Genomic DNA, 21,308 nt, shown 5'->3' with positions numbered 1-21,308 from the left:
CTTAACTGTAGTGAGTCACAATAACCTAGTCTTTTTCGGTTTCTCTTTTGTAGATCTACCACACTCCTATAACAAAACAGGAAGAAAGTAAGTAATTCCAATTTTTACTCTACAGACATCATACACTCAAAGCTGTCCCATTGATAGTATTGATGACATACACCATTCAAGCAAAGCTGTATAAAATGAAACCTAGCCCTGATTTGGAATTACATATTGATTGAATTAGGGAAGTTGGTGTGAATGCTACTGTCAGTCCAGAGAAATACATTGTCTCCTTCTTGTTCTAGACAGATGATCAAAATTCTGTGGATTTCCACAGTAGCATTTCCTATTTGACATTGCTCATGTTTAGGGTAGACGTGATACAAAGGGCTAAGCAGAAGCACTTTGTATTATAACAGTCTAAACCTACCCTGAGCATGGCATCATTCAGTGTGAGGGTGAGTGGAGATGTATACCTGCTCTCCTGGTTCTCTCACTGAAGTTCCTTACTGTGCCTCTTGAATCTTGGGTAGAAATGTATTGTGCAATGAACTAACTCTACTTTCCTTTACTCCAAACAGTGGAGCTGAATGAAGTGGGGTTCAAGTTTGTTAGGAAGTGCATCAATTTTATTGAGACCAAAGGTAAGATAGAAACTATCACCTTGAAAGTATTGAATTTGCACTCCCTACACCTCTGCCTTTACCCTAAGGAATTTCCTCTAAATTAAGAATGACATTATCTGATGCTCAGCATCCATCTTCAGGATGATAACTTTTTATAAAGCCTATTGGGGTTAAGTCTCAGGAGAACGGAGCCTAAAAGTGAGGCAGACTTAAGTCTTCTGCAATAGCTAATTTTATTCAGAGACCCCAAATAATTTATATTCTAAGGGTTAAGAAGAGTAACATGAGGAAAGTGTACAATCATAAGAACAAACCACAGGTGGAAAATCACATATTTCCATAGAGGCATATAAACGAATAGCAGTACCCAGTTGTGATGAATGATCTGAAGCAAACTCACTCCTATCCACTACAGCTGGAAGAAGCACAAAGACACCTTCCAAGAGCAATTCCATCTTTTTGAAGAAACAGAGGTCACAGGACTCTTATCTTGATTTCTAGGAGTTTTCTCACAAGCACTCAGAATTTCCCCTTGCACAAGTCCATTCTTGGACTGTGTTCTGATAGCTTGTACACTGGACATGATTTTTAAGATTTCAGCCAGTTCTAAACTGGCTTCCATCATAATGTTCCTCATCCAACCCGAGATGCATTGTTTGTGCAACCCTAGATGCATTGTTCACTTTTAGAGAGTGAAGCCTTGCAAGGATTTAGAATGCATTCCAAATTAGCACCTACTGTTCCTCAAGCAGTTTAGTGATGGTCCCACCCCAAACAACCAAGATTCATCTTCTACCACATATCATTTTGTTTATTTGTTTGTTTGTTTTCCGAGACAGGGTTTCTCTGTTTAGCCCTGGCTGTCCTAAAACTCACTCTGTAGACCAGGCTGGCTTCGAACTCAGAAATCCACCTGCCTCTGCCTCCCGAATGCTGGAATTAAAGGCATGTGCCACCACTTCCCGGCACCACATATCGTTTTAATGTCAATTTAAAACTTGATGGGTTTAAATCTAGACTCCCGGACATTGAGAATTAGCACACATCTCCCCTGACTGTTAAATGACTTTGTTTCCTTCTGAGGATCTTTAGAATAATGCAAGTGGCTGTGATGTGTCAATCATTGTTTCCTTTGAAGCATTGCATCAGCCTTTCTTAGTGTGAAAGTGGCCTTTTGCTCCACATTTGCTGTACTCTGACCCTGTCCTTTATATCATGGCCCGAGAACAACCGGAAGATTGATATCACCCCCATATATTTCAACCGCTAGCTCCCTTTCAACCTGGCAGACTGTCTCCCAGCTACCTGTTGCGACTCATTGAAGCATATGCTTATTTACTATAGAGTGGGTTCACTTCCCTTCAGATTAACAGGGTGGGGATAGGTACAAGTGGAATCATGACAGATTTTTGGATGTATGACGAGGACTGTAGGGTTGTTCCTCTGTAACAGGCGAGGGCTGAGAACTAGAAGAGAGAAGGGAGCCTTTCTGTGTCTGTGAACTAATACTAGTGTACAAGGGCTTCCTTTTTCTGCTTTGGTGACCTTGAATGCTGGAGCTATGCTAGCATTGATGACCTGATTTTCCTTTCCTAGGGATCAAGACAGAAGGGCTGTACCGTACCGTGGGCAGCAACATCCAGGTTCAGAAGCTGCTCTATGCCTTTTTTGGTAACAAATTTACATTTTTTTTAAAATTAAGATTAGTTTATATAGAAACAAATGAGACTGAAACAGAAAGAATGCATTTCTCCTGAAGGTTGAAGAACATTTTAAATTTGAGTTGGGGTCTTGTTCTGTTGCTCAGGCTAGTCCCAAATGCTTATGCTCAAGCAATCACCCTGTCTCAACCCCCCAGGTAGCACCATACCTGGCCTGTAGAATAGTAAGAACTATTTTCAGAGGTGAACCAGACAAATATTTTACACAGCTTGAGTCAGAGACCATCTTGCATTGAATAAATGTCTGTCAGCTCTCATCCTCTGATCCCATTCACTCTCCAGGCCCAAGAGAGCCAGTTCTTCTACTGCCTCTCTGCTCAGAATTCTCTGGCCATGATGATTGTGTGCATGCACACTTCTACCAAGTCCAAGAAGCACTCTTCAGTCTGCCTTCCTTGCTTTCCTGCTTGCACACATTCTCCTTCTGGGAACTGTCTCCTTATTTGACTCCCGTGATACAATACTCTCCTCATTTCTTTTAGCTTGGCATTATTCTTTTATCAGTGACTCTTCCTGGATTATTTCCCCCCTTCCTACCTTATAATGGTATTTCCCAGAGTTCAATCTTGGGCACTCTATTACTTTTTCCTTTACTGGGTGATATTTATACTGGATATGGGTTATAGTTTCCTTTCAAACAGTGCTGTGTATGTGTGTGTCTTGTAATCCTTTTTGGATGCTGTTATGACTTATGTAGTGTCTTATTTTCATGGAGTCAAAGACCATTTCGGTAGGGTTTGTTGTTGCTGGATTTGTTTGTAATTGTTTTTTGTAGGTTATCTATTCAAATTTCTTTGGAAGTTTGTTAGGTAGGCATAAAGTAATCTCTACTGGCTTGTTTAGACCTGCTAATAAGTTTTAATGTCTCTTGTATCTTCATTCTTGCTGACTAGAACACAAATTTGGGGCTGGTGAGATGGCTCAGTAGGTAAAGCACTTACCATGCAAGCATGAAGACCCAAATCTGGTTTCCCAGAACTCATAGAAGCCAGATAAGGTAGGGGGCATCTATAATACCAGTGTACCTGAGGCAAATGGATAGTGGAGAGAGGTGAATTCCTAAAAGCTGTGGACCAGCTAACCCGATGTAAAACACAGTGAAGAAGAGACTATCTCAAAAAGTTTAGTTTGTGACGAACAGCACCTGAGAGGGTGGGGTACCCCAACCTCCACACAGGAGCCATGACACTTAAAGTCCTACACTCAGGCATGCACAAACATGTACACAAAACCAAAGGTACACATTATGTACATACATATTATGCGACAGTGTGATGTCCACTTGCTCTGTGAACTCCTGGCGTTTTTCAGCATTATGCTCCATTATTTGACTTTCTTTTCTCCTTTTGCCTGGCCCATGGAGTGTTATCCTCGCATACTATTTATATATGGCTTTGTATTTAGCAGCTGACTCAGGAGGATCCTTAGATTTTTGGCCACTGCTTTGTCTACATAGATCCTTCTTCTTTGTCACTGGGCTGGGTACATTTTTTCTTCTTGTGGTATTGGGGATGGACCTCAGTGTGTTATTCATTCTTGAAGAATCTTCCACTAAAGCCCATCCTTAGGCCGTGCCTTGGAAATTCTGTTTGTTTGTTGGTCTCTTCAGTTGAACAAGACTGTAGCTTGGGTTCTAACTCAATTTGTTATCCAGAAAGTGTTTTCAGCTAAGCAAGCTGTGGTGATAAGGCTTTCCTTTCTGTGTCGATCTCTGTGTCTGTTTTGTCAGACATAGGTCTGCACAATTAAGTCTTGTGCCAGTTGCCCCACTATATCTGGGAGTGAAAAATCCCTCTGTGTGTTTGGTACTCGCACTTATGTGCTGAATTCTTAGAATTTCCATTCCGGACATCTATGCATATACTGCCAATTAAACCTGCACTTCTGAGCCTTACTTTGGTCCTGGTACACATGAGAGTGTGTGCAGACTATCATCATTGTGTCTGTATAGCACACTGGAGACAACCAAGGCAGTAAGCTGTAAAGCTCAAGGAATCAATACTAGACACTCCGCATAAGCTCTTTGTATAGATGGCCCATAGGTATGCACATTTTCCATGACTAACACGAAACTCATGGTTTATTTTTCTTCACTGCAAGCCTTCTCATCTTCCTTTGTGAGTGATAGTGAGGTATTTGAGAAGGTAATTTTGACAAAGTGTCAGAACAAATTGTGTGGAAAGCCAAAGCCTAGACAGAGTGCATAGTTTTCATGTTTCCTTTAAAAATGACAAAGGGGAATGGAGGATACAGTGAAATTGAGGTTGCTGATCAGGTGACCTTGACATGGACTTTTCCCTGGTTATCCTGGAAGGATCAGTGCAATCCATAGATGCTTTAATGTGGGGGAAGGAGTTCAGACAAAGGAGTACCAGAAAGAGAAGAGAGCACCTGGGGATTCAGCCCAATGCTTCTGGAAGAAAAAGAGCTGAAAAGGTAACTGCAAAAACCAAGGAATAACATTTCCTCTCTAGAAGAAATGTAGCACTGCTACAATTCCCTGTTAGCTCCATTTACTTATTCTGTTTTTTAGGAGACCTTTTCCACTTAATTTGTTGACTTTATTCCTATGGGCTTTCATTATAACCATTATTTATGGTTTTTTTCACAGTTTGATGTTTGTAAAACTGCTCTAGCCTCAAATCAATTTCCTCATGTAATCAGTTAAACTGCCTGAAATTATTGGGACGTACAGCAACCATTATGCCACCCTTTTATTAGTCCGCTGACCCTAATCATTGCTTCATAAAAATGAAAATGTCATTCTGTTTTATTCTCCATGGAATGGGAAATATACATGTGGCTGGGCTGAGCCTTGCAGTGAGCTTTTCTCTAGCACAGTGTATAAACATATATTTGCATGTCATACATTTAAAAGAAATGTTGAGGTAAAAATTCTCAATAATGCATAATGGGGACCATTTTGCCCCCTACTGGGTCTGGAAAAAAAGTCAATGCTGATTATTCTATAACAGTTGGTTTCCTGGCAACCAGAACTCCACAATATGGCATATTGTTCTGTAATCTCTGTGTAGGATTGACATTGCATCATAGGGCTCTGTCCTGGAAAACTGAACTTGTTCCATGGCTTTCTCTTATGTTCTAAGGATTTAAATCAGTAAAATTGTCTAGCTTAAATATTGGAATAGGGAAAGAAACATACTTCTTGGGGGTAAGAGAGATTAAGTTACATCACTCATTGGACATGTTTAAGACATCTTGGACTTAACATGGAATAGACTAATTTTAATCTTTGCTGTATTAGAGAATGAGTAATTGCCAGTGTAGCTACAGTGAACTTGTAGCTTCAGTCCCTGTAAGGGAGCCAAAGAACCCGAATTTGGATGCCAGTGAATGTCAGCAGTGGGAGTAACAAGGTGGAAAAACTTGCCCACATAGTATAAAGCAAAAGGGTCTATCTCCCTGTAGCCTCCTTGTACCTAGCCCAGAACTAGAAAGTACTACTCTCAGTCAGCATGGATCTTCCCAGTTCAGTTCATGTAACCCAGAAAATCCCTCACAGATGTAGCCAAAAGCTTGCCTCTTAGTTGATTCTAGATCCAGTCAAATTGAAAACAAATGTTAATGTCCACACACTAATAATGTCCCCAAAGTGACAAAGCTTACAATACGTTGATGACCACAGGATTATCTAGCTGTTGTTCTGTATTCAGATATCTCCCAGATATTTTGAGTAATAAATAGTATAGATTGTCACATCCATCATGGCTTGGCGTTGGAAATCTAACTGGGGTGATTTGGAAATGAAGAAATGACAGACAGTGAAGAAACAGGATCCACATATGGAAAAGCTGGGATGGGGCAAGCTCTGCTTGCTCTGATGGAGGATAACAACTATTATGCTACAAACTGAGAGCTCACTGTTTAGTATATGCAGCATTCAGAGGGCCTAGTGTGTATAGCACAAGATGGAGGAGTTAGCTATTGCTGATGGGAGATCTCTGTAGGGGATCAGTCTCAGGTTGTAGTTGGCTAAGAGAAGGAAGCTGACATTGCTAGTTTTTGTACACATCATCAACACCCTCTATATGAACAAGGGAGGGGCTTTGCTGATTCCCTGAGGCTGACCTGGTGAGGGTTTTGCCATTGCCATGTATCCTAAGGGTCAGGGTCCTTGACATATTTATGTCAACAATACATTCACTCAGAGTTTCACTGTTCCTCATGGTATAATTGTCAGATGATTTTTAATGAAGTTCCATATAATTTTCAAGTTAAAACAAAGCAAAAATTAGAGAATAACAGATCTTATTTTAATTAACTAATTAATTAATTTTACAGCCCACCTGCAGTTTCCCTTCCTCCCCTCTCCTTCCAGTCCCCCCCTCCTCACCTCCACACCCATCCACTCCTCATCTGTTTCTATTTGGAAAAGTACAGGCCTCCCATGGATATAAACCAGCCCTGGCATATCAACAAAATAAATGTATCCATTAAAAATTGTCAGTCCCACTGAACTATGAGTACAATTCTCAGTTGGTTTCATGGGTTAATCAGTCAATATGTTCATTCAGAATGTTGTATTACATAGGAGGTTATATTTAGAAAAACTGTGGAATATTATAAAGAGAACAGATTCAGATTGGAAGGAAGCATGAAGCTCACAAGTGATAGACTTATCCATATAATTTCTTTAAATTTTTTTTCTAAACAGGGTGTAGCTGTGTGGTACAGACTGACCTTGAACCCACTATATAGCCCAAACTGACTCTGAACTCACTACTTAGCCCGAGATAATCTCAAACCTGCCATCTTGCTTCAGCCTATTGAGTACTGGGATTTCAGATGAGTGAAAACACATTTGATTAGCATTAAGAAGTAGAATAAATTAATCTATGTCTTAACCATGTATAAAATATCAATAGATCTTGAATCTGTTGTTTGTGATGTTACAAATCAGACTTAAGTCAGTCTAAATGCTAGACAAGTTAACACTCAGCTAACACTGAGCTATGCTCATAGCTTCTCTGAACACGTTGCTTCTTGTACCTATCATCTTATATTAACATTATTTTTATATATGTGTCTCTTCTAGCAGAAGTTTTTTCCCCTCTAAAACAAAAACCATCTATTACATGACTATGACTGACACTTGTGTACAAATTATCTGCCACATATTATCACAACCTGTAGTTACTAGGAACCCCTGCAAACAGTATTACTATTACTCATATCTGAAATGACATGCAATTAAGTCTTGGAAATAGATTATAAATGACAAACCACTAGTATTAAAATATAAGAAGCAAAACCTCTGAATGATACCTAAATCTTAGTCAGAAAGGATTCTTCATTTAGAACCAAGATGCTCCATCCTTCTCCTAGAGAGCATCTGTCTTAGGGTTTCACTGCTGTGAACAGACACCATGACCAAGGCAACTTGGTACAACATTTAATTGGGGCTGGCTTACAGGCTTACAGGTTTAGAGATTCAGTCTGTTATCATTAAGGAGGGAGCATGGCCGCATCCAGGCAGGCAATGGTTCAGGAGACGCTGTCAGTTCTACATCTTTATCTGAATGCTGCTAAGGGAACATTGTCCTCAGGCAGCTAGGAGGAGGGTCTCAAAGTCCACCCCCACAGTGACACTCTCCAACAAGGCCACACCTCCTAATAGTGCCACTTCTTATACCAAGCATGTTCAAACCACTACATTCCACTCCCTGGCCCACATAATCTTGTTCAAACACATGAGTCTATGGGGGCCATACCTAGCCATAGCATAAGAAAAAATACATTTAGTCCAACTTCCAAAGTCCCCATAGGCAATAGCAATCTCAACAATGTTAAAAGTCCAAAATTCAAAGTCTCTTCTAAGATTCATCCAAACACTTAACTGTAATCCCCAAAACAAGACAGGAAACCAGCTGGGCAAACTCCAAACTCTGCATCTCCATGTCTGATGTCAAAGGGGTCTTCAGATCTCCAACTCCTTTCACCCTTGCTGACTGTAACACAGTTCTTTCTCTTGGGCTGGTTCTACTCCCTGTTAGCAGCTTTCCTCATCAGATATCCCATGGCTCTAGATTCTCAAACATCTTGGGGGCTCCAAGGCAACTTCAATGTTACAGCTTCTTGTTCCAAGTCTGGAATCCACACATGATCTTCTGACTTCCTCAGAGAACTTGGGTCACATCCCCAGCTCTGTCTTCTATAGGATTCTAGGCTTTAGTTTGCTCCACTCCATTGTTGCTGCTATTCTTGGTGATCATCTCATGGTACTGGCATTTCCAATATACTGGGGTCTACAACTAGGCTTAACCAGTAGTCTCTCATAGGCTCTCTTCATGGTGCTAAGCCTCAACTTCTTTGCATGACCACTTCAGTCCTGGGCTACTAACTGCAACTGGAGCTGCATATTCATCAGTGGCCTTCCCTGGCCTCTCATAGTGCCAAGCCTCAGCTGCTCTACATGACCTCTTCTTGCCTTCAATACCAGTACCACCTGGGTGATTCTTACTCATCACCAAGTCCAGCTGCAGCACAAGGTACAACCTTAGCAATATCTAGAGCATAGCTTTTTTTGTGTGCTCTTCGAAAACACTTCCCAGAAGATGTCACCTCAGTGATCTCTTCTTCATTGCCACTCATTTCTTAGCTCCAGCTAACCAGCATCAGTTGTCCAGTAGTCCCCTCTATTCTATAGCCAAAGCCACATGGCTGAAGCTGCAGAGTTCTGCTGCTTGCTGGGGCTGGAACATGCCCTCTGCTCTATTCTATTACCAGCTTTTTGTTTTCCAACTCCCTCACTGCCTATGCTTGGCTGTGGTGGAACTTACTATGTAGATTGGCTTTGAACTTATATCTGCATGGCCCTGTATGGCCCTGCATGGCCATGTTTAGCCAGCAGACCTACACAATTCAAATCACCCTCAGCACTGTGATCTTCCAAATTCCTACTAGGATGGCTCATTAAACTCCACTTAAAACATTCCATAGCTTCCCAAACATAAAGTCCCAAAGTCTACATTCTTCCAAACTGAAACATGGTCAGTCCTATAGCAGCAATACCCCCATCCCTGCTACCAACCTTTATCTTAGGGTTTCACTGCTGTGAACAGACACCATGACCAAGGCAACTCTTATAAAGAATAACATTTAATTGGGGCTGGCTTACATGTTCAGAGGTTCAGCCCATTATCATTAAGGAGGAAGCATGGCTGAATCCAGGCAGGCATGGTACAGAAAAAGCACAGAGTTCTACATCTTCATCTGAATGCCACTAGGAGAAGACTGTCCTCAGATAGCTAGGAGGAGGGTCTCAAAGCCAACCCCTACAGTGACACACTTCCTTCAACAAGGCCACACCTCTAAATAGTGCCAATCCCTGGGCTGAGCATATACAAACCATCACAGCATCTCTTATTCAATCTTCTCAATCCCCTGTTTTTCTTCCAATGGTATTGTTCATTTGCTTGCTAGATCCACGTGGCTCTCCTTGAGCATAAACTATTCTTTTCTGCTTAGTTTAGGTTTCATTCTTTTTCCAACTCTCATTCAGATTTATGTTTTTTTCTTATTATTTATTTCAAGCTATAGTATCCCTTTAGTGGAACAATTGGCACCTTAGATCAAGAAAAGCTATGTCATTCATCTATGAAGTCAAGACAGTTTTCTTATTCCTCTATATCTGTCTGCTTGGGTATTCTGCTAATTACTAAAGTTCCCTTTTGATATTGCCAGGGAAGGAAAATATTTTTCTCCATATCTCCATACTGTTCATAGGTTCTTATTTAGAATAGACATCTATAACTATAAAAACAAAATAAACAGATGCTAATGGTCATGCATATTTCATATATACAGGAGTGACATCCAGGAAATGAGTAGTTGTCCCAGAGGGTTTGTTTGTTTGTTTGTTTGTTCTGAGTTAGAGCCTATGCAACATCTTCAACAATTTACAGAAAAATGACAAGGCAGAAAGAAGGGACTTTGAGATTAAGGGCAACAGCTTGTGAAAAAGCAACTCCCTAGCCAAGGCCTGTTAGTGGAGCTTGTTCATTCCTCTGGCACCATGTTCTGGCTGACCAGTTCTAAGCTGTGGCCAGGTAGTGGTTAACCCTTTGTTTTCTTTGGTAGAGTGGATGTGGGATTCCTTTTATCTTTAAATCTATGTCCTGCTTTTATAAATGCAGTGAGGGTGTATGGCCTTGCTGCAGCATCTGCTGCTGTTTATTTGTCTTTGTTTTCTTGTTTTTTTTTCCTGTGATACTGGGTTTTGAACCCATGGTCTTACACTTGCTAGACAAGTGCTCTGTCACTGAGACCCCCCACCCCCCCACCAGTCTCCTTGCTTGTCATAATTGCTTTCAGTTGTACAGTGCTTCCTTTCCATTTGGGATGACATATTTGATTCTTTATTAGCACAGTAGCTTCTGAAGTGAAAGCTCACTTTTCATGTGTGTGTAGTGTGTATAAGTGTGTGTGTGTGTGTGCTAGTCTTCTTGCCTGTGCAAATGCTCGTAGAAGCCAGAAACTGACCTCAGAATCTTCCTCTCTACCTTATTTACTTAAGATTTAGTTATTTTATGTATATGTGTACCTGAGCCTTATGTATGTATAATACTATACACATGTGCGTACTTGTGGAGTCCAAATGAGGGTGTCTCATAGGGGATCTGAAGGTCAGTATGTTAGCTAAATTGACTGGCTAGAGATTCCAAGGATGTGCTTGTACCTCCTGTAATGTCCAGTGCTGAGTTACCAGACACATGCTGCCATGCCCACCTTTTCATATCAGTGTTGAAGATCCAAACTCATGCTCTCATGTTCACACAGCAAGGACATTATCCACTGAATTATCTCCATAGTTACCCTTACAACCTCATTTAAAACAACACAATTAAGCACTTCTTTTTCACTAATAATTCCGTACTCTTCTCTCTTTCTATTATTGTGAATGTCCTACTGTAATATAAATATTTTGGGGTTTATCTGTACTGTTTCACCATGGAAAGGGTGTTTCTACTGTCTGTCTTTCTTTTTTTTAAGGATTTATTTATTATAAATAAGTATACTATAGCTGTCTTTAGGCACACCAGAAGAAGGCATCATGTCTCATTATGGGTGGTTGTGAACCACCATGTGGTTGCTGGGATTTGAACTCAGGACCTTTGGAAAAGCAGTGAGTGCTCTTATCTGCTGAGCCATCTCACCAGCCCCTCTTCTGTCTTTCAAGGAAAGGCACCATCTCTTAATCCTGTTTGCAAATCACACATACACTCCTATTTGTGGTGTACAGGATTTTAATGTACTGGAATATGTCTGTGGACAATTATACCCTCCACTACTCTCTGAAATACTTAGAAAATTCTAAATTTGAGTCAGAAAATGTTGCCATCAAATTACTTGAATGATCTTTAGAAGTTCTATATAAATAGAAGATGAAGCAAAAATTCCCCTATCCACAGCTTTCTTTTTCCCTATAGATGCCTCTTTCCATTGTTATCTCTTGCCTCAGGTTACCCCATGATCCTCCAGTCCTTAGGCTAGGACCAGCTCAGTGTGCATTTGTTGTTGTATGTGTGGTGGTGCTCCTGACTGTAGGAATGTGCCACCCTACAGAAGGAAACAAATGCTAACGTTCCAAGTTAGTCCTAAGATTTTATCAAACAGTACTTGCTAGTGTAGTCCTGTCTGTTCTTCATTATAATGCCCATGGTGCACCTATTAACCTTATGGATACACACCTGCTGTCTGCAAGATCCTTCCGGTTACTCAGTTTGACAGTTGAATTACATTCTGCCTGGATGAATTACATTCTTTAAAGACTCCAGATATTAGGCTTCTGATTCGAGTTCTAGACAGGGGATTTTGTGAACTCCATAGGATTGATCTCAGAATTGAGATTCTGAAAGTGGAGTTGTGTTCCATAAAATAAAATAAAATAAAATAAAATAAAATAAAATAAAATAAAATAAAATGGTTGAGGACCATTGCTAAATTTTGCAAGTCAAAATACAAGTCTCTCATTTCAATTAAAATTCTGATCTTACATATATGTGCTGAAAGCTACCATTTTCATGAAATTCAACTTAACTGGTCAGTCTAAATTTTATCTGGCTATCAATCTGGTGCCAGGTTCTACAGGACTGTAATCCTCCTGGGCAAAGATTTTGCTATTTAGGATAATAGCGATGTGAAGCCCCAGAGGTGTTTTATGAATTAGATTTGCATCCTGATAAATTGATGATCCCTAAACCTACTAAAATAGACTGCTAATCAAATGAATCCAGGTTTGTTATTTAGAGCACAGAGTAAAGCCACTACCATGACAACACTGTCCCTGTAACCCCTTAAAAAGGGGAATCAAAGGTTGCAGTGCATATTTATAATGTTTTTGGAATCTGGTTTCAGCAGGTCTTTGATGGGATCTGAATGCTTAAAATTGGATAAAGTTAATGGTCTGATTTTTATATTAACATTATATCATAGCTTGTGACTTATGTTTTTAAGGGCTTTGAAGAAAACTTTGACAAGTAAATAGGCATTCGACATGCTCGTTTTGACACTGTTCTAAGAAGTCTCTGTTTATGAGTCCAGATGAGAGCTACTTGATAGCTTGTTGTTCAGATAAATGGATTTCCAGGAAGTTTCTGAAATGAATCTGTTTGCAACTTCCACGTACTGGCAGGAATTTCCTGGAATAGTAATTCAAGTTAATGCAGAGAATTAAACCATAAACTCATACTATTCAAGACAGTAAATTGTAGCCCTTTTTAATGTTGAATAATATTTCACTGTATGTGGGAATATGTGCCACATTCTGAGTGTTTATTCATCTCTTGATAGTTGAGTTGCTTCAACATTTTAGTTGTTATGAACAATAGTGATTATAAAAATAGATGTATAAATATCCATCCTTTAGTTTCAGTTTTTATTCCCTAGTGCTTATTTTTCATCCTGAGATGCCTTTCAAACTTTTTATTTGAACGTAGTTTTAAACTCACTAATTTTCTATGGTGTTTCAAATCCAGAAGTATCTAACATGTTCATTTATTAAGTAAGCAATCCAGCCAATTTATGCATGCCCTTGAAAGTTAGTACCCCTTTCATTTTATTTTAATTTGAGATAGGAAAAAATAATGTGTAGGTTACCAAACAATTAGCATAGCATCTCTGAAGAAAATATAAATCTATTTTTTGGGCATCAGACAAGATCATCTATAGCTGTGCCTGCATATTAAAATTTCCCATAGAATTACTCAGCAATGTTAAATATGTCCACATTGTTGTGCAGCTAATATCTAGAGCTTTTTCCATCTTGTACAACCACAAATCTGCACAATTAAGGAACACCCTTCTATTTTTACTTTCCAGTCACTCCTGGAAAGTGCCAGTCTACTTTCTGTCTGTGAATTTGACTTCCCAAGAGTAAGGGGACCTCACATGTGTGGAACATTTAATACCTATTTTACTTGTTATAATCTTGTGGAGTCACTTATATTGTATTATGTATCTAAAATTGTAGCCATTTTTAATGTTGAATAATATTTCACTGTCTATGGGAATATGTGCCACATTATGATGGTTTATCTCTCAAAAGTTGAATTGCTTCAACGTTTAAGCAGTTATGAACAATAGTGATTATAAAAATAGATGTATAAATATCCATCCCTTCAAGATTCTACTTTTATTATTTTGAGTATATAAACAGATATGGAATTGCTGAATCCTGTGGTAATTCTATTTTTAGTTTGTGTGTTTTTTTTTCTTTTTTGAGAAACCATAGACAGTTTTTTTTTATAGCACCTCTGCTTTATTTTCTTTAGGAGTTTCTTTATTTTTCATGTATGTTGACTATATATGCAGTGCTTGAGGAGGCCAGAAGAGGGTGGTGGAGCCCCAAGAACTGGAGTTATAGATAATTGTAAGCTACTATGTGGTGTTCACTTTTGTTGCTACTGCATAACTAATTTCGTTGGTTATGAATCCTAATGTAAATACCTGTTTTCTGATAGTCTTTAGGTGATCCCTGTGAAAGGATTGCTTCCTATAGGCTGCAAACCACTGAGCTAAAGGATATGAGACAGTATTTTGTTGTGGTTTTAAAATTGCATATCTAAATGCTGGCTTTGAGCACACAGTTCTCTTCCTGCCTTTGCTTCCCATTTTTTTTCTTCTTCTTTTCAGTAGTTATATGTGTGTCTTTCATAGACTAATCCATTTTGAGTTCATTTTTGTAGACAGTGTATTAAGTAGGTCCAGCTTTCTTCTTTTGTTTGTAGATGGTGTCATTTGTTAAAATACTGCCTTTTCCCACCCCTGCTAAATGATCCTGATAACCTTGTTAAAAGTCATTTCAGCATACTTGTGAGAGTTTCTTTTGAGCTCTGCTCTATTATACTGTTCTACATATCTATACTGTCTTGATTCTTCTAGCTTTGCTAAAGACAAGATGCACTGGATAATTAAAAGGATACTTTTGTTCCTCTGTTGTGGCAGGGAAATTTTCATTGTTGAGGAATTTCTGAAGAAGAAGTAAATTTGAGGTTTTATAGAGGCACACAATCAAGGGAGTCATTGTGAGGTTTATATGAGTCATGAAGAAGGTTGGACGTGTCTCCTATATGGAAGGGTGGGGTGATTCTTTGAAATTATTTGTTTTTCAGAACACGAAGGCAAAGGGGATCTCCCAATCATTGTGAATGTTTCCTTGGGACACAGGGTTCAGGCAAAGTTCAACAAATTGCTCTAATGAAGTAAACTTTCTTTGCTTTGCCTGGATGTTGAACATAACGTAACAGTGATTTGTTGTTGTTTTTCTATTTAGATGTTTAAATAGGGAAAGAATCCTGTTTTGGTTAAAGAGTCACATTTCTTTTTTTAGTTACTCCACAACTTATTTTTCCAATTAAATACATTGTAAACACTGTGTGCTCAGATTATTCCTAGCTTTCCAAAACAATGCTGTGTGACTCAGAATAGACTTTTAAAGACGTATTTAGAAACCATATTTATTAAGTTTACAATATAAAACTTGTGCCCCAAAACTACAGTTTTACAATTGAAAAATCTTACACATAATGATCGTAAGCCTTGCCTCTTTATCCGGGAAGAGAGTCTAATAGCTAGTTGTCTGACCTATGATCAGATGTCTCAGCCTCAGCAAACTCATTTGTACTGGCACATGACCCATGGCTCTTGTCTGTCCAGTTCATTCCTGCCAGCATAGCCACTGTCTAAGGGAGCCTTAAGTGGATTAAAGTTAAGTGTGTGTGTGTGTGTGTGTGTGTGTGTGTGTCATTCTGGTGAGACAGAAGAAGCATCAGAATACAAACCATGAAATAAGAAAACAATCCTGAAATAAAGTGGGTACTGGGGGGCAGTCTCATTGATTTTAGGGACGATATGCTTAAACTTCAGATAAAAGTTAGATTGGCCTATAGGATGAGGTCTTCAATTGAGTCCAGGGAAATAGCCCAGGCAGGATTTCCATAGAGAATTTCAAATGATGGGTTTAAAGCAACCAGGTACAAATTTAATGTGGTTTCAGTGTGGGAGGAAGGCTGACACAGTTAGTGCAGGGGCATAGGTCATGCCTGTTATGCTGTAGGAATATAGATTGTTGGACCACCACACTGAGAAGCTTAGCAGACATGGAGAACTGGAAGTTATGTTGAAGGTGAAGTACTAAGCCCTGCTTCAAGAATAAGAAGGTTAAAATGGAATCTGAGTCAACAAAGTTATCTGACTTTGTTTTAAAGTTATGAGACTATTAAAAAATACCATTGCTATGAATGTTCTAGTACACATCATTAATTAAACATGTCTTTTGTTTTTGAGACAGGGTTTCTCTGTGTAGCCCTGGCTATCCTAGAACTCACACTGTAGACCAGCCTGGCCTCAAACTCGAGATTTGCCTGCCTCTGCCCCCTGAGTGCTGGGATTAAAGGCCTGTGCCACCTAAGTGTGTCTGACTAAGTGAAAATGTCTTTAGGTGAACATGTGCATGGATATAAGCCAATTCACTTAGAAGTAGAATTGCTGGTTCATGTGTTTAGGTTTAGAAACAATCTTTTTTTTGAGTTATTTTTTACAGGTCAGGACACTACTGATTTGAAATGTACAATTGAAAGTTTTTCATTAACATTACTGAGCAATCCACACATTCTATAATCCTGTTACAGAAAATTTCCACAACTCCATTAATATCTACCTCCAGTGTTCTACTTACTTTTTGATAGTATGTTTACCTTTTCTAAATATTCATAAAATTGATCTTATATATGGCTTCTTTCATTTGGCATGCTATTTTCTAAGATAGTGGTGGTAAACTCATGCTTCTTTGGTTCTTCCCTATCTATTGCTGAATAGAATTCTCTGGTCTAGGTTGCTGCACGCTGCACGATGTTATTCTGTCTCCCACCCCCTCCCCCCCATTAATGATCATTTGAACTATTTCCAGTTTGGCACTATTTTGAATAAATGTTTGTGTCTTAGTCATGGTGTGGGCGTATATCTTTATTTTTGTTGGATAGATACCTGAGGGTGAAATTACTAGGTTGAATAGTTAATTGATGTTTTAACTTCTTGAGGAGACACAAAACTATGTTCTAAAGTAACTGCACTGATATCTGTTTCTACCAGTGCTGCCTTAGGGGCCTTGTTTCTCCACATCTTCACCAGCATTCACTATTGTCTGTCATATATTTATAAGAATTTACAAGAGTAGGGAGTGTTAGTCCACCATGGCTTTAATTTGCCTTTATGACTGATAGTGCTGAACGTTGTCCATGTGTTCTTTAGCCATTTGTGTAACTTATTTGATGAATGTCTGATCATATTTCTTTTTCTTTTCTTTTTAAAAATTTTATTAATCATTTTATTCATTTACATTTCAAATGATATTCCCTCTTCCTGGTTACCCCTCCACAAACCAAACGCCCAGCCCAGCCCCCCTCTCCCCCCTCCCCTTTGCTTCTAAGAGGGTGCTCCTCCACCCATTTACCTCCTCACTGCATCCCCCTATGCTGGAGCATCAAGCCTCCCTCCCCTCCCATTGATGTCAGATAAGGCCATCCTCTGCTACATATGGAGTCCTGGCTTCCTCCATGCATACTCTTTGGTTGGTGGTTTAGTCCCTGGAATCTCTGGGTGGTCCAGTTAGTTGATATTGTTTTTCCTATGGGATTGCAATTCCCTTCAGGTCCTTCAGTCCTTTGCCTAGCTCTTCTATTAGGGTCCCTGGGCCCAGTCCACTGATTGGCTGTGAGTATCTGCATCTGTCTTAGTCAGGTGCTGGTAGAACCTCTCAGGGAACAGCCATACCAGGCTGTCAGCAAGTGTTTCTAGGCATCAGCAATAGTATGGGGATTTGGTGTCTACAGATAGGATGGATCCCCAGGTGGGGCAGTCTCTGGATGGCCTTTCCTTCAGCTCTGTTCCACTATTTTCCCCTGCTTTTCCTTTAGGCAGGAATAATTCTGGATTAATATTTTTGAGATGGGTGGGTGGGCCCATTCCTCAATCGGGGGTCCTGCCTATCAACTGGAGGTGGTCTCTACAGCTTGTATCACCCTTTTGTTGGATATTTCAGCTAAAGTCATTGCCATTGGCTCCTGGGAGCCTCTCACTTCCCTGGAGTCTGGGACTTTCTAGTGACTACCCCACATATTTTGATCACTTTTTTGCATTGATCTGATAAGAATTATTTTTTTTTATCATATCAGTGTTCCCCAATCTGTTGTTGCACTTTTGTATTCTTTTTTAAATAAGCTTGTAATTAAAATATTTCATCATTTTCTCCTTCACTTTCTTCCCTCCAAACCCATCATGCCCTCAGCTCTCAAATTCATGGCCTCTTTTTTCTTTCTTTGAATATATATATATATATATATATATATATATATATATATATATATGTATGTATGTATCTCCATCCTACTGAGTCTGTTTAATCTTGTTTGTATTCATATGATTTCAGGGCTGACCACTTGGCATTGGCTAAGTATGAGATTCATTCCTTGGAAAGGCTAATTCTCTGTGTTTCAGCCATCAGTATTTACCTGCAGTTCTTTGTCTCCTAAGAACCTTGAGCCTTGAGAGATTTCCCCCTTCCATGATAGCATGACTAGGTGTTGTCACTGCTCAGGTCCTGTTTAGGCACCTGTGTTGTTGAGATGCCATGGATATAGCTTCCCTGTCATTTCAAGGACATAATGTCACACAGAAGGCTCCCTATTCCTCTGACATTTATAATCTTTCCATTCCCTTTTCTGCTATGTTACCTGAGCCTTAGGTACAGTAGTGATGTTGTAGTTGTGGTCAGTGGTACTGAACACCATATCACAAGTTGATCTGTGAAATTTGGCCAATCATGGCATTTTTGTAAGTGTTCACTTCTGCAAAAAGAAGCTCCTTTGATGAGAAATGAGAGCTTTATTTATCTATGGGTGTAAGGAAAGTATTTTAATTACCATTATGGATTATGCTAGTCTAGTAAAGTGCCAATAGTATATTCTTCACCACCACTACCCACCACCCTCCACCCTCCACCCTCCCTGTCTTAGTGACTTGAGTTTGCATTGACAATACTTTACTGACGAGATTTACACATTATTGCTTGAGAGTTTTCTCTTGAACAATGAATCTCCAGAGCCTTTCACCTCTCTGTTCCCTCCTTTTTTTTTTTTGTTCTTTTATTGGATATTTTCTTTATTTACATTTCAAATATATTTTTAATTAGATATTTTCTTTATATACATTTCAAATTTCAAATGCTATCCTGAGAGTACTAAGGGGCCTCTCTTCCCAGTGATGGCCGACTAGGCCATCTTCTGCTACATACACAGCTAGAGACCCAAGCTCTGGGGGTACTGGTTACTTCATTTTGTTGTTCTACCTATAGGGTTGCAGACCCCTTCAGCTCATTGGGTACTTTCTCTAGCTCCTCCATTGGGGGCCCTGTGTTCCATCCAATAGCTGACTGTAAGCATCCACTTCTGTATTTGCCAGGCACTGGCATAGCCTCATACGAGACAGCTATACCAGGGTCCCTTCATCAAAATATTGCCCAGTTCCACCTCCAGAAACCCTCTATCCCCTCCCCTCACCCCTGCTTCTTTGAGGGTGTTCCTCCCACCCATCCACTCCTGCCTCCTTGCCCTGGCATTCCCCTACATTGAGGCATTGAGCCTTCATAGGACCAAGGGCCTTTCCTCCTATTGATGCCTGACAAGGCCATCCTCTGCTATATATGTGACTGGAGCCATGTATACTCTTTGGTTGGTGATTTAGTCCCTTGGAGCTCTGCAGGTGTCTGGTTGGTTGATACTGTTGTCCTTCCTATAAGGCTGCAGACCCCTTCAGCTCCTTGGGTACTTTCTCAAGCTGCTTCATTGGGGACCCTGTGTTCCATCCAATGGATGGCTGTGAGCATCTTCTTCTTTGTCAGGCACTGGCAGGGCCTCTCAGAGACAGCTATATCAGGCTCCTGTCAGCAAGCTCTTGTTGGCATCAACATTAGTGTCTGGGTTTGGTGACTTTATATGAGATGGATCCCCAGGTGGAGCAGCTTCTGGATGGCCTTTGTATGCACTTGCACCCTCTCTTCATGCAAGGTGGTGTTTCGCACACTTCCTGGCTCACCTTGCAATCAAGAAGCCAGACTGCTCTGGATATGTTTGTAAAGAAAAAAAATACCACTTAACTTACTTTCCTTTATTTTTTTGATCTATTACTAGATAATTCTTGTATATGGCATGTGTATTGAAGGTCCAGGTTCTCCCCCTCCCTGCCCCCAAGTGCTGAGTATTGAATCCAGGGATTTGTACAGGATGCTAGGCAATTACTGAGTTATAGCACCCAGGTGTTTGCTTTGTTTGTCTCGTTTTCTGGGGACAGAATTTTTCCCATGTAACCCTGTTCTGAAACTCCCAGTCTTGCTGCCTCAGACTCCCCAGGGCCAGGATTGTATGAATTTGCTACCACCACTTAGCTTGAAGGCTTTTAAAGAAATGTAAATGATCAAATTGTCTCAGTAGCATAATAGTATCAGATTTACTTTCTCTACTGAATTTTACCTTTGGGAAAACTTAATTAGTTATGAATATAAGAATTTTTTTCTAGCCTCTCAGGTCCATTCTCTGATTTATATATTTGTCTTTACATAAACAGGTGTAGAAATCAGGAAATGAAAGTCCTTTCGGTTTTCTTTCTAGCTTTGCAAAATTGTTTTTACTATTGCAGGTGTTTAGCATTTCTTTTTAGCTTAATGTTCTTGTCAATTGCTATAAAACAGCCTGTTAGAATTTTTATGGGAATTGTATTGGATATGCAAATTAATATTGGGGAAAATTGCCATTTTGACCCTTTCAAATGAAATAAGAACCCATTTAATTTCCTTTTACAAAGTTTTCTGTATACAAAAAGTCTTACTCTGAAATATCCCCTTTTTATTTTATAGTGCATGAAGTTTTGTATGTTTTGATATTATTCATTAGTCATATATGGAAATGCAATTGAGTTTGTTCAGTGTTAAGCATCTAACACTGGGTGTTATCCATGTTAGGCAAATTCTCTATGTCTGAATATAAGCCTCCTAACAATTGAGTTTTCTGTATTGACCTTGTGAATCACTCCAGTTTTGGTGAATGTGTGATGAGTTTATTGCCCACTGACATACCTTTCAGATTTTACTTTTTTCTACATCCCCCTTATTTTTTATATGTTTTCTTTTTTATTAGATATTTTCTTTATTTACATTTCAAATGCTAACCCAAAAGTTCCCTGTACCGCCCTGCCCCCCGCCCTGCTCCCCCTACCCACCCACTCCCACTTCTTGGCCCTGGCGTTCCCCTGTACTAAGGCATATAAAGTTTGCAAGACCGATGGGCTTCTCTTTCCAATGATGTCCGACCAGGCCACCTTCTGCTACATATGCAGCTAGAGACACGAGCTCTGGGGGTACTGGTTAGTTCATATTGTTGTTCCACCTATAGGGTTGCAGACCCCT

The 21,308-nt window shown here is 39.7% G+C and overlaps 1 protein-coding gene across 2 annotated transcripts in view; it reads left to right on the top strand.

Moving 5' to 3' along the window:
- The window catches only part of Ophn1 (oligophrenin 1), a 317,724-nt gene that overhangs the window by 195,858 nt on the left and 100,558 nt on the right, over window positions 1-21,308 (top strand). For both annotated transcript variants that reach the window (XM_021152888.2, XM_029473368.1), the window contains 3 exons: window positions 54-87; window positions 567-629; window positions 2,208-2,282. In XM_021152888.2, the coding sequence (XP_021008547.1) occupies window positions 54-87; window positions 567-629; window positions 2,208-2,282 (172 nt within the window). The remainder of the gene's footprint in view (window positions 1-53; window positions 88-566; window positions 630-2,207; window positions 2,283-21,308) is intronic.

The sequence above is a fragment of the Mus caroli genome, chromosome X, assembly GCF_900094665.2.
Source record: "Mus caroli chromosome X, CAROLI_EIJ_v1.1, whole genome shotgun sequence".
NCBI classification, from domain to species: domain Eukaryota; kingdom Metazoa; phylum Chordata; class Mammalia; order Rodentia; family Muridae; genus Mus; species Mus caroli.
The sequence above is the reverse complement of the archived record's forward strand: the minus strand, read 5'-3'. Positions and strand labels throughout refer to the sequence as shown.